Source organism: Ranitomeya variabilis, chromosome 5 (assembly GCF_051348905.1).
Source record: "Ranitomeya variabilis isolate aRanVar5 chromosome 5, aRanVar5.hap1, whole genome shotgun sequence".
NCBI lineage: Eukaryota > Metazoa > Chordata > Amphibia > Anura > Dendrobatidae > Ranitomeya > Ranitomeya variabilis.
Window position 1 is genome coordinate 423,823,758 of NC_135236.1, and position 13,657 is coordinate 423,837,414.

The window sequence follows — 13,657 nt, forward strand, 5'->3', positions numbered from 1 at the left end:
ATGTAAAAACTGGATGGCATAAGGATGAATAAAACGGACACGTGGATGTAAAAAACGGATATCCAGATGTAAAGAAATGGCCAAACTGACTGCATATGGATGAAAAATAGTCTGTCTTTAATGGATGAATGGCTGATTTTGCTTACACCCATCTGAATGCAGTCTCACATATATAGCACTTAATGGTCCGCACGGGTGGAAAAATATTCTGGATTTGCACAGGTGAACTAGGGTTTGTTCACATCTGAGGCTAAATATGCCAAATACAATGTGAAAAAAAAAACCACATTGCACTTGCACCAATGGTATTCACAGAGGCAGTGTTCTTCTATCTGCGAGTTCTAATCAGCAGGAATTGGGGTGAGGAAAAAACCGTAGCATGCAACGTATGCCCGCCTAAAACGGCCGAGACTCACCAATGCAAGTCTATGGATTTGAGAAAAAAAAAATGGACGGCTCACAGACTATGCGCATGCCGCCCGATTTATTACACACATATCTTAAAGGAATGTCATCAGCCAAGTACAGGAAGTTCACAGCCAGAACTGTCAAATAGGGGAACGCCACGTCATTTATTTAATAGATTAAATAAGGCTAGATACTAGTGATGAGCGAACGTTCTCAGATAAGGTGTTATCTGAGCATGCTCGGGTGCTGAGCGACTTTAGAGTGCTCGAATACTATGCTCGAGTCCCTGCACCTGCATGTATCCGGGCTGTTCAACAGCCCTAACGAATGCAGAGATTGCCTAACAGAAAATCCCCACGTGTTGTGGCTAACAGCACCGAGACATAGAGCCACGGGGGCTCGAACATAGCATTAGAGCACGCCGAACACCCTCAGCACCCGAGCATGCTCGCTCATCACTACTACGTACCCATTAGTGCTACACAAAAGGCTCTGAAGGGTGCAAGTGTAGGGGGCTGGTGACAGTATATGTCTACAGAACATTATATATTCTATTTATTTAATATCTAGATACCTCTGTTTATATAAGATTGCGTTATTTATGACAACATACTATAAAAATATTTCGTGTAAAAGATGTTAAAAAAGCAAGTCATACAGATACTAAGAGAGAAAAAACGCACACATGACATGCGCCAACTCACAGCTGAGCAACTTTATACACACAGATGTGAGGACCCCTTACCGGGAGCCCAGAGACCCCCAACATCACACACACACGACTCTGCCTGTCCTGACACGAGTGGCCAGTCACACAGATGTGAGGACCCCTTACCGGGAGCCCAGAGACCCCCAGCATCTAACACGCATGACTCTGCCTGTCCTGACACTGACAGGAGCGGAGTCACACAGAAGTGAGGACCCCATACCGGGAGCCCAGAGACCCCCAACATCTAACACACATGACTCTGCCTGTCCTGACACTGACACGAGTGGACAGTCACGCAGACATGCCACCACCCCGCCACTATGGAGCCCTGCCTCGGTGTACGTGGTGCCGGGCTGTCGGGAAGGCATTGTCGGGTGCACCCTTTACTACCAGAGGACACGAGTATCAGGAAATGTGCGGTGTGAATAAAGGTATGGGCTGTGCGGTGGCCGGGGCGGCCGGCGCCGGGCACAGCCTGAGGTACCACACAGCAGGCTCCAGCACAGCTTCCGCTCCCGGCCTGGGATGTGAATGAAGCCGCCAAAACCACCGCTTCCTCCTCCTCCCTCCCCCCGCCCGCCGTGCACCGGAAGGAGGGGGATCCCAGAGCACCGGAGAGGAGGGCGCAGGACCCCAACGAGCAGGCCGATCCCCCAGCTAGGCCCGGGCCGCTTCCTGGTTACCAGCTGCCGTTGTCAGGGAGGAGGGAGAAGGAGAGCGGGTCACGGCGGTGGGTCAAAGGGGAAAGGTCAGCCACCCAGCATCCTCCGGGTTGGAAACACAGCCATCTTGGTTCTGCGAGACAAGAAAATTCATGCGGTGAGTGTTTTTATTCGCCTGCGCCGTCACTGGCGGCCGTCCTCCCTCCCCGGCCGGGCTCGGAGCTCCGTCAGGGACGGCTGTGAGGAAGAGCCGGAGGCCGGGCTGCCGGGGGCCGGGCGCGGGAGTGAGGCCCGGGCGGCCGCGGCGGCTTTTGTCTGGATGTGGCCGGAGAAGGAGCTGCTGGCTGGAGGAGGAGGCAGCTCAGGGCTGCGGGGGAGTGTGTGGGGCTCCGGGGGGCTGCGGCCTGCAGGGAGATGCCGGGGCCGCAGTACTAGAGGCGCAGGCTGCGTCCAGGCCTAGCTGAGGGGGCTCCTGCCGGACGGTTAGGCCCCCCGTGCTGTGCAGGCTCGGCAGACCCTACATGACACGTCCAGCTGTCACTTCCTGGCTAGGCCGGTGAGGGGCGCTGCAGCCCACCGTGTGCCCTCCTGTCCAGGCTATAGGGCAGAGCATCTCCTGTTCTCAGCCTCCTACATAGTTGTCAGGAGCAACCAGAGCAGTGACAGCTGGTTGCTATGGGCAACGTCTCCTGTCTTGTCTTTATCCTGGCGTCCGCCAGTTGCCTATGGAGAGTAGATGTCGGTGATGGGCGCCTGGATTTATGCAGATCCACCGGCTCTCGTCATGGTAACAACCACACACTCCTGGCAAATAGCATCTGGTGGCAGATGACGCTCACCAACATGTTGCCAGGACTTGTTTCTCAGGCTGGGTTCACATGGCGTTAGTGCAGTCCGTTAAATGCATGCGATAAACGGACTGCGCAACACAAGTGCCTTTTAAAGATCACGTTATGCATCGCACTAGCGCAGATGCTCCATCTGTGCTAGCGGTGACGGACCCGAAAACGCTGCAGACCGCGTCCGAGGGTCCGTCACAGAATGACGGCACATCGCTATCGCATGCCGATTATGACATGCGTTAGCGATGCGCTACATAATGGCAGTTAATGGGTGCGCTAACACATCCGTTACATAGCGTTAGTGCCGCTATGTAACGGATGCCGTCGGCGCATTGCCATTAACGCAATGTGAACATAGCCCTACTGTAACTTTATTAGGCTCTTGTTCGGGACCCCTGTGATGTGCAAACTTTCATCTCCTTTGATTTGCCAGAAAAATAGATATTTGGCTCTAAAGAAGGGATGTGCCGGAGTGCATTGTCCTGGTTGCCCTTAGCAACCGGACTGTGGTCTTTTATCACGGCTTTGTGAGGCCTTACTGTGGTCCTGAGGGAATGTTAAGGGAGCGGTGGAGTGTGTGATGACTGTAACGTCAGAGTGTTGGGTTATTGGGGGCAGTGACGTCCTCCTCTGTAATGTGGGCTGCTGTTTCACTAAATGAATTTCTGACAGTTTCATCTTGCTGTGCCCGGTGTGCTAATGTGTGGCTCCTCGGTGCCCAGGCCTGAGAGCTGGGCCTGTAACATAATCTACCTGATGCTCGGAAGGCAGGTCTGTGCTAGCCAGGCTCAGCTGATGGAGGAAAGCTTTAGGCTATGTGCCCACGTTGCGGTTTCGTGTGCCGATTTTTTTCCTCACCGTTTTTGAGGAACAGGTGTAAAACGCTGCCGAATCCACACAAAGAATTGACATGCTGCCAAAAATACAGCGCAGCGCTTCCGCGCGGTATTTTCTGCAGTATGTGCACTGCGGATTTGGTTTTCCATAGGTTTACATGGTACTGTACAACGCATGGAAAACTGCTGTGAATCCGCTGCAGATCCACAACGTGTGCACATAGCCTTAGTGACCGCATCAGATAGCTTTCTGGAATTGTTACTCAAATTTCCCCCCACAAAAACCCAACGGTAGAGATGGCAGATGTCAATTTACAAATAAATGTTTGAGATCCTGACACCAGAACATCTCATGTTTTTTACTTGGGCTAAATGTTGTTATTCTTCTGAATCTGATCTGATGGTGTGTTTTTTTTTGTTTTTTATTACTTGTTCATGCATCTGTCCATTCCTAAAATCCAGGCCCCAACTTCCTCTTTGCGCCTTATATTCCCTAGATTGGATTGACATGTCACAACCTGCTCCCTAATGTAGAGTTTGTTCTTAGGCATTGTCATATACATGAGATTATTTCTTTAAGGCCGGGGTCACACCAGCTGTTCAGACCAGGGCGTTCAGCTCCATAGAAATACATGCAGCCGCACACTCCAGTCCTAAGTGCCAGGTATTGAGGAGAGTTTCTCGCACTGCACTCACAAGTGTGACCCAGGCCTAACTGTTTGGATAGGATTTTTTTTTCTATAGGGTCGCAGCTATTGAAAATAACTCATCTCCATCTGTCCTCAATGTCCAGGTCTTGACAGGCTGCAGCGGTGGCTTCCTGGATACAGTGCATGTGACCACTGCAGCCAATCATTGGGTTTTGCGACATTGCTGATGTAGGCAGCTCAATCCACTGAGCTCATGGATTGGCTATAATTTTCAACAGCTGCAGCTCTTTGTGTACACATATATCCTGTAACCCCCTCCTCCCTTTTAGACAAGTATTCTTCTGATTTGCCAACAGTTTTGTAGGTAAGAAGAAGCCACAATGTCATCTACAGGTAGTGATGGGGGTGCGGAGATCACAGAAACATAGTAACTGTGTGAGCCACACTGCAGGCTAAAGATGCTCTCGCATATGCCACATGGGCAAATGTTGCACATGTTTTATTGCACAATTCTGTCATTTTTGGTTGCTTGACTTTTACAGGAGAAAGAAGTAATTTGAAGTAGGTGAAACTTAAATTGTGTACCTGAGTTTTGGTATTGTATAGTATGTAGCACCTATTCTTGAATTACATGCCAAATCAGCATTTTTCACAAGTATTAGTAGTAAAGAACAAATGATGAGCGCACATCCGTTTTCTGCTCCAGTCCTTTGTTTTCAGTTTTTGGGCAGGCTTTGGGGAGCAGGACTGTTGCTCTCCTGACATGTCTGATTTAGTAAATCTTTGTATGACTTGATATCCTTTCTGAGAACTTTACATTTGTTGCTCCTTTGTCATTCCTCCTGGAAATTCCCGACTACATTTTCCTCGGTCTTTGACATGTGTTCATAGCATCTGGGATGGAGGAGAAAAGAAACATTGCTAAGGGAAAATTTAGTAATGTTTTTCCTGTCTCTTGGAGTGAGGCCCGATCACAATTTTGGAATGTTACGGACCGACAACACAAACACGCACTGACTTTGAAGAGTGTTTTCTTGATTTTGCCAAATAGTTTTATGGTGTAATAAATTGCTGAATATGAATGGCAGGTGTTCAGTGCTATCAAGGTTCAGTACTGTAGGATTTTTGCATTTCCTTACTGATGAAAATCCACAGGCAGGTGCCATCTGTCTTAGAGCAGGGATGTGACTGCATCATTCTGCTATTCTGCTGCCAGGTTCTCAAAGTAAGGACTCAGCTACCTCTCCTGTGTTTCCCATGTACAAGTGCTATCATTCTTTTTTACAGATTTCAGCCCAATAACTGTAGCTCTTTTACAGACAAGTCCAGCAATATCTTTAGATTCATATGCGAATGAGGCTGTAAATCTGGACCCTCTGTCACTCCAGCTCTATTCACACCCTTCCCCTCCATCTCCTCTATTGTTGCTTCCTGCTTGACTGAAAGCCTCTATGTTGTGACTTCAGGCAAAAGGAGGAGGGAATAGAGTTGGAGTGACAGAGGCTTCAGATCTACAAATAGCTCTTCATGCTCATTTGCACATTTAATTTGACTGTTGCTTGAGTAATGAAGAACGGACTGCCCATGTAAAGGTATTGCTGGACGTTTCTTTGAAAGAGCTTAACGTCCATATAAATAGTTTGGGGTGAAATCCTATTTAATGATTCCTTTTAACTATTTAGCTACTGCTGAAGTCCAAAGCAATACATTAAGATATGTGCAATTAGGTAGACTGCAGCTGCCACTTAATAGTCAAAATTGATCATTAGTGCTACAAAAAGTCACAGTGCAGCCCAGGCCAGTCTGTTGGTGGGCTGTATACATTTTTTTTTTTTTGCTGACAATGACCATAAAAAAGACAAAACTGACTCCTGTCTCTTGTTGATCCTAGTGACAGTGCAAACTTGTCAATTCAGATCGATAGGTCTGTAAAGAAAAACAATTAACCTTTTTTTTTTGTAATCGAGTAAAAAATTTGTCATAATGATGATGATGAAAATGGACCTGAGGACGAAAAATAGATGACTACATGATACAGCACACTGATAAGTCAGTTTTGTTCCCCCCATGTATGACAAGAAAAGTGAATGAATAAATGAGGTCTAAGCACTTTCACACAAGCAAATGAACAAAAAAAATCATTTAGCATTATATCGAGAACAGTGGGATGATATTTTTTCTCACTGCATCCGTATACAATCCGTTTTTCTACTCGGCAGCTACTAATCATTTACATTTTCCTATATTACAGAATTGCAACGTATTCTTAAAAATCTGATGTTATACTGTGGCTCCGTATGGCTACAATTTTTTTTCTTGTACATCCATAGACGTGAATGGGTGAGTCTCATCCAATTTACAAAGGAAACTAGTACATGCTGCAATTTTTTTATTTATTTTCCCACACACTGATTCAGTCCATATCTCATCTGCACTGCTCCATTGACTAACATTAGTCCAAGTGCTGTCCGTTTTTTTCACGAACAGCACTCGGACTGAAAATGCGGTTGTGTGAACAAGCCCTTCCTGAGAGATGAAATTTCCTGCAGCATCTATTCATATGCACATGGAAAAATTGTCATTTTTCGTCTCCATTTGCAGGAAAAAAAAACCTTCTGCAAATGCTAAATGTAAAAGCCAAAAATTAAATGGCACGTGGGTTAGCCTTATTTAGGTTGTTATTACATTATCATAGCTTACATTAGGTTATATGCATGCAATGATCTTTTTCAAGCAGATTCTTCTTAAAAAAAAAAAAAAAAAAACCACTGCAAACCCCCCATAGAGAATTTTGGCTTGGAAACCATGAAGCGATTAAAAGAAAGGTATGTTCATTCTTTGGGATGGCGTTCACTAGTTATCATTTAAATCAGTGTTTCCCAAACTCCAGTCCTCACGGACCCCACAGGTCATGTTTTCAGGATTTCCATAGTGTTGCACAGATGAGACAATTCCTGATGCCTTGATGATACTTCCACTACTTGCGCAATACTAAAGAAATCCTGAAAACATGACCCGTGAGGACTGGAGTTTGGGAAACACTGGTTTAAATCATTGAAAAAAGCCGCCACCAGCGGAGTTCCTGCTAAAACGACCTCAAGACTGCTAGCGAAGCTGCTTCAGAAAAAAGACCGCCATATTCTTGGCAGGTGTGCCTGTGTCTTAACGATGCCGTGTGTATATATCCTTATGCAGGACTAAGCTTTAGGCCGGGATCACACATACGAGTCTCGCATGTTAATACCTGGCATTGCCGACGGCACTCGGGACCGTAGCTGCGGCCGCATAGCAATACTTGCAGCCTCATGCTCCGCTCCTGAGTGACGGTGGCAGTGCCAGGTATAAATATGCAAGACTCGGCCATATTTCTCGCATATGTGATCCCGGCCTTAGCCGGGGTCACACTTGCAGGTGTAATGCGTGAAACTCACACATCAATACCCGGCACTTGGGATCGGAGCGTTCAGCTGCATAGAAATATATTCAGCTGCCCACTCCGGTCCTGAGTGCCAGTGGCAGTGCCGGGTATTAATCCGCGAGACTCAGCCGTATTTCTCGCATTACACTCGTAAGTGTGACCCCGGTCTTAGACAGATCAACATGGCAAATCTGCAGCAGAAATACGTGTTGGCTTCAGATTTTTGCTCAGATTCCTTTAGTATATGTACATTCTATTTACTATAGTCAAATAATAAGCGTGCTATTACATTGTAAAGGCCCCGTCTCACATAGCGATTTACCAACGATCACGACCAGCGATACGACCTGGCCATGATCGTTGGTAAGTCGTTGTGTGGTCGCTGGGGAGCTGTCACACAGACAGCTCTCTCCAGCGACCAACGATCAGGGGAACGACTTCGGCATCGTTGAAACTGTCCTCAACGATGCCGAAGTCCCCCTGCAGCACCCGGGTAACGAGGGTAAACATCGGGTTACTAAGCGCAGGGCCGCGCTTAGTAACCCGATGTTTACCCTGGTTACCAAAAAAACAAACAGTACATACTCGCCTTTCGATGTCCGTCAGGTCCCTTGCCGTCTGCTTCCTGCTCTGACTGACTGCCGTACAGTGAGAGCAGATCACAGCGGTGACGTCACCGCTGTGCTGTTAGGGCCGGAGCTCAGTAAGTGTCAGGAAGCAGACGCTGGGGGACGCGCAGGTGAGCATGTACTGTTTGTTTTTTTTACTTTTACGCTGGTAACCAGGGTAAACATCGGGTTACTAAGCGCGGCCCTGCGCTTGGTAACCCGATGTTTACCCTGGTTACCAGTGTAAAACATCGCTGGTATCGTTGCTTTTGCTTTCAAACACAACGATACACAGCGATCGGACGACCAAATAAAGTTCTGGACTTTATTCAGCGACCAGCAACATCACAGCAGGATCCTGATCGCTGCTGCGTGTCAAACGAAACAATATCGCTAGCGAGGACGCTACAACGTCACGGATCGCTAGCGATGTCGTTTCGTGTGAAGGTACCTTTAGTATGGACATTTAGCACGTATTCCAGGAGTGCTCCCGTACTATGCACTAAGGCTGTGTGCACACGATGTGGATTTAGTGCGGATCCGCAGTGGATTCTTCCACGCAGAAACGCTGCAGATCCGCATTGTGATTTAGGCCGGAGACACACTGGTGCGAGAGACGGCCGAGTCCCGCTGGTTAAAAGCAAGCTGTGGCACCTGCACTCCGGAGCGGAGCGTGCGGCTCCATAGCAATACATGGAGCTGCACGCTCAGCTCCGGAATGCAGGTGCCACAGCTTGCTTTTAACCAGCGAGACTCGGCCGTCTCTCGCACCAGTGTGTCTCCGGCCTTACAGTACAATGTAAATCAATGTGAAAAATAAAAAGCTGTGCAGATACTGTGGAAAAATCCGTGCGGAAACGCTGCGGATTTAAAAGAAGGGCGTGTCACTACTTTTGTGCGGATCTGCAGCGTTTCTGTACCCTTCCATTATAGAAATCCGCAGTGGTAAAAACAGCAGAAAATCCGCATCAATTCCGCATAAAAACCGCACAAAATCCGCGGCAAATCTGCACCTGCGGATTGTGCCAGGAGATGCGGATTTTGTGCAGAAAATTCTGCACCCCATTCCGCAACGTGTGCACATAGCCTAAATGTGTCCAGAGAATTGTATTAGCCGGGATGGCTGCCAAGAAAGTGGGATTGGTGTAGCTTATTGGCTGTGCTATTTTATGCAACACATGGGTTTGTTTTCTTTTTAAAGTGGGACTCTGGACAGCAGACACAACTGTAAGGTATCTTCTGGAGGTCTTCGATTCCTTTCCAGGTCATACATCAGACAGAGGCCATAATTGTGATGTGTATCGAGCCCTGCTGGCATCTTTTTGGTTGCCCTATTTGTACATAATATACAGGGTTGAGCATTCTTATCTAGTCACTACCATCATCATCATCACTGCTTATTATATTCTGCCCCTTACTCGTGTGAGTCGTGAGCTTAGTTATTGCTAGCCGCTGTGTTTTGTGCTTACATGAATAGAACGATTCTTGTGTATCTGCAATTTATGAGCTTAATTATTTTACCCATCTGAGATTAAAATGAATGAATGAATTAATAATTGATATGACAGAGTAATTACAGTTGTATTGAATATACTTGGCTGTTTATGTGCTCAGATTTTTTTTTAAGTGTATTAGTACCAAGCATGCAGTTATGCAAGCAGGACATACGGCCACAATCTGAATACATTCTATAGAACTTTTTATCTGTTCCAATAGTTTTTGAAGTAAAGTTTGTCATACTGTGAAATAAACAAGCCTAATGAAAATTGCACAAACTTTTTTCATCTTTACTAAATTTATAGTATTCTAGTGATGGTGGAGTCCTTCTTAGAGCACTTTCCCACACTGCATGTAGCAGAATTAATCACCACATTTTTTCTTTTTTTTTTCTTTTTAACCCCTTCACCCTCAAGAATTTTTTTACCTTCATGACCAGGCCAAATTTTAGGCTATGTGCACACACTGCGGATTACTCTGCAGATTTTTCCGGACTGATTTTGGTAAATCGGCAGGTAAACCGCACTGCGGATTTACCGCGGTTTTTCAGTGTTTTTTTTGTGCGGCTTTCACCTGCGGATTCCTATTATGGAGCAGGTGTAAACCGCTGCGGAATCTGCACAAAGAATTGATATGCTGCAGAATAAACAACGCAGCGTTTCCGCGCTTTTTTTTCCGCAGCATGGGCACTGCGGATTTTGTTTTCCATAGGTTTACATGGTACTGTAAATGCATGGAAAACTGCTGCGAATTTGCAGCGGCAAATCCGCTGCGGATCCGCAGCAAAATTTGCAGCGTGTGCACATAGCCTTAGGGTATGTGTCCACGTTCAGGATGGCCGGTGCTTAGGACGGAATGGAAAACTGGCTCCGCCCAAAGCCCCGCCCCTTTCTGTAGACGCGATGATGTTCATTGCACACATCCGGAATCATCACACCCCACACATAGGGCCCTGTGTTTTACCTTGCTGCTCCGCAAAGTAAATGGACATGCTGCGATCTAAAAAGACGCGCCGCATGTCCGGAATCGCAGGGCCGCCGGATGCGTGTTACCACTCATAGTGGAGACGGGATTTCATAAAATCCCCTCCACTATGCTGTAACATCTGGACGCTGCAGATTGAACGCTGCGGCTCCACGCAGCGTTCAATCCGCAGCTATTCCGGATGTAATACGGCCCGTGGACACATACCCTTACAATTCTGACCATTGTCACTTTGAGGTAATAACTCTGGAATGCTTCAACGGATCCCACTGATTCTGAGATTATTTTTTTTTTTCATGACCTATTGTATTTCATGATAGTGTTAAAACGTTATCGTTAAGACTTGCATTTATTTGTAAAAAAAATTATGGAAATTTGGCAAAAACTTTTGGAAAAGTTTGCAAGTTTCAAACCTTATATTTTTATGACCATAATTCAGAAAGTTATGGAACACAAAATAGTTCATAAATAACATTTCTCACATGTCTACTTTACATCAGCACAATTTGTGAAACATTTATTTTAAGTAAGTTAGAAGGGTTAAAAGTTGACGAGCGATTTTCTAATTTTTCCAACGCTTTGCAAAACTACTTTTTCTAGGGACCACATTAGATTTGAAGTGACTTTGAGGGGTCTATATGACAGAAAATACCCTAAAATGACATAGTACTAAAAACTGCACCCCTCAAGGTGCTCAAAACAACATTCAAGAAGTTTAACCCTTCAGGTGCTTCACTGCAATCACCGTATATACTCGAGTATAAGCTGAGATTTTCAGCCCAAATTTTTGGGATGAAAGTGCCCCTCTCGGCTTATACTCGAGTCACGGTCGGCGGGTGAGGGGGGGGAGAGGTCTGTCATATACTCACCTGCTTCCGGGGCTCCTGGCGCTCCCCCTGCCTGTCCCATGGTCTTTGGGTGCCGCAGCTCTTCCCCTGTTCAGCGGTCACGTGGGACCGCTCATTAAAGATATGAATATGGACTCCACTCCCATAGGGGTGGAGCCGCATATTCATTCCTCTACTGAGCGGTAACGGTGACCGCTGACAGAGGAAGAGGCTGCGGCACCCGGAGACCATCTGTCCGGGATAAGGAGCCAGGGACGCCGGGAGCAGGTGAGTATTACATATTTACCTGTCCACGTTCCACACGCCGGGCACCGCTCTGTCTTCCCGTCCTCTTGCTCTGACTGTTCAGGTCAGAGGGCGCGATGACGTACTAATCTGCGCGCCGCCCTCTGCCTGAACAGTCAGTGCAGAGAGACGCCGAGACAGGAAGCTGAGGAGCTGCGGGCAGCAAGAGAGGTGAGTATGTCATTTTTTTTATTGCAGCAGCAGCAGCAGCATTATATATTGCACAGCTTTATATCGAGCATCTATGGGGCAATAATGAACGGTGCAGAGCATTCTATATGGCAGAGTTTTATATGGAGCATCTATGGGGCCATAGCGGTGCAGAGCATTTTATATGGCACAGCTTTATATGGAGCATCTATGGGGCCATAATGAACGGTGCAGAGCATTCTATATGGCACAATTTTATATGGAGCATCTATGGGGCCATAATGAACGGTGCAGAGCATTCTATATGGCACAGCTATATATGGATCATCTATGGGGCAATAATCAACGGTATGGAGCATTATATATGGCACAGCTTTATATGGAGCATCTATGGGGCCATAATGAACAGTGCAGAGCATTATATATGGCACAGCTTTATATGGAGCATCTTATGGGGCAATAATGAACAGTATGGAGCATTATATGTGGCACAGTTATGTGGAGCATCTATGGGGCAATAATGAAATGTATGGAGCATTATATGTGGCACAGTTTTATATAGAGCCTCTATGGGGCCATAATGAAATGTATGGAGCATTCTATATGGCACAGTTTTATATGGAGCATCTATGGGGCCATAATGAAATGTATGGAGCATTATATGTGGCACAGTTTTATATGGAGCATCTTATGGGGCAATAATGAGATGTATGGAGCACTAGCTGTACTACCCGGCTTCGCCCGGGTTAATAACTGCTGTTAGCAAAATAGAATGTTAACAAAAATTTATTCTGCACACAAAAACCACAAAACAAATAGATAGAAATGTAATTATTAAAAGGCAAAAACTAAGATAATAGAAGCATTTCACAACATATATTAGCTTTGTTATACTGAGAATGTCCTTTGTTGCCTTTGTTAACCAATCAGAGCTCAGATTAATTAACTGCAGCAAAATAAAAGCTGAGCTGTGATTGGTTGCTATTGGCAGCCTGATAAATCCCCAGCCAACAGGAAGCCCTCCCCCCTGGCAGTATATGTTAGCTCACACATACACATAATAGACAGGTCATGTGACTGACAGCTGCCATATTTCCTATATGGTACAGTTGTTGCTCTTGTAGTTTGTCTGCTTATTAATCAGATTTTTATTTTTGAAGGATAATACCAGACTTGTGTGTGTTTTAGGGCGAGCTTCATGTGTCAAGTTGTGTGTGCTGAGTTGCGTGTGGTGACATGCATGCAGCGACTTTTGTGAGATGAGTTTTGTGTGGCGACATGCAGCTTTTTGTGTGTTGAGTTGCATGTGACAGGTTAGTGTAGCAAGTTGTGTGCAGCAAGTTTTGCGCATGGCGAGTTTTGCTCGTGGCGAGTTTTATGTGTGGTGCGTTTTGAGTATGTGCAAGTTTTGTGTGAGGCAACTTTTGCATGTGGTGCAACTTTTGTGCATGTTGCAATTTTTCCGCGTGTGCAAGTTTTGCGTGTGGCGAGTTTTCCATGAGGTGAGTTTTGCACGTGTGGTGAGTTTTGCGTGAGCCTAGTTTTGCATGTGGCGAATTTTGCGCGTGGCGAGTTTTGAGCGGTGAGTTTTGTGTTTCGACTTATGTGGCGAGGTTGGTGTATGTGTGGTGAAATGTGTGCTGAGGGTGGTATATGTGTTCAAGCACGTGGTAGTGTGTGGCGCATTTTGTGTGTGTGTTCATATCCCTGTGTGTGCTGATTATCCCATGTCGGGGCCCCACCTTAGCAACTGTACGGTA

General features: G+C 46.3%; 1 protein-coding gene across 2 annotated transcripts in view; it reads left to right on the forward strand.

Moving 5' to 3' along the window:
• The first annotated feature begins 1,549 nt into the window (after window positions 1-1,549).
• CNOT2 (CCR4-NOT transcription complex subunit 2) overlaps window positions 1,550-13,657 on the forward strand; it is a 102,722-nt gene continuing 90,614 nt past the window's right edge. Inside the window, exon 1 of one of the 2 annotated variants that reach the window (XM_077265273.1) lies at window positions 1,550-1,936. In XM_077265273.1, coding sequence (XP_077121388.1) covers window positions 1,649-1,936 — 288 coding nt within the window. In that variant the 5' untranslated portion in view covers window positions 1,550-1,648. The remainder of the gene's footprint in view (window positions 1,937-13,657) is intronic. The other variant, XM_077265274.1, reaches the window with a different exon arrangement.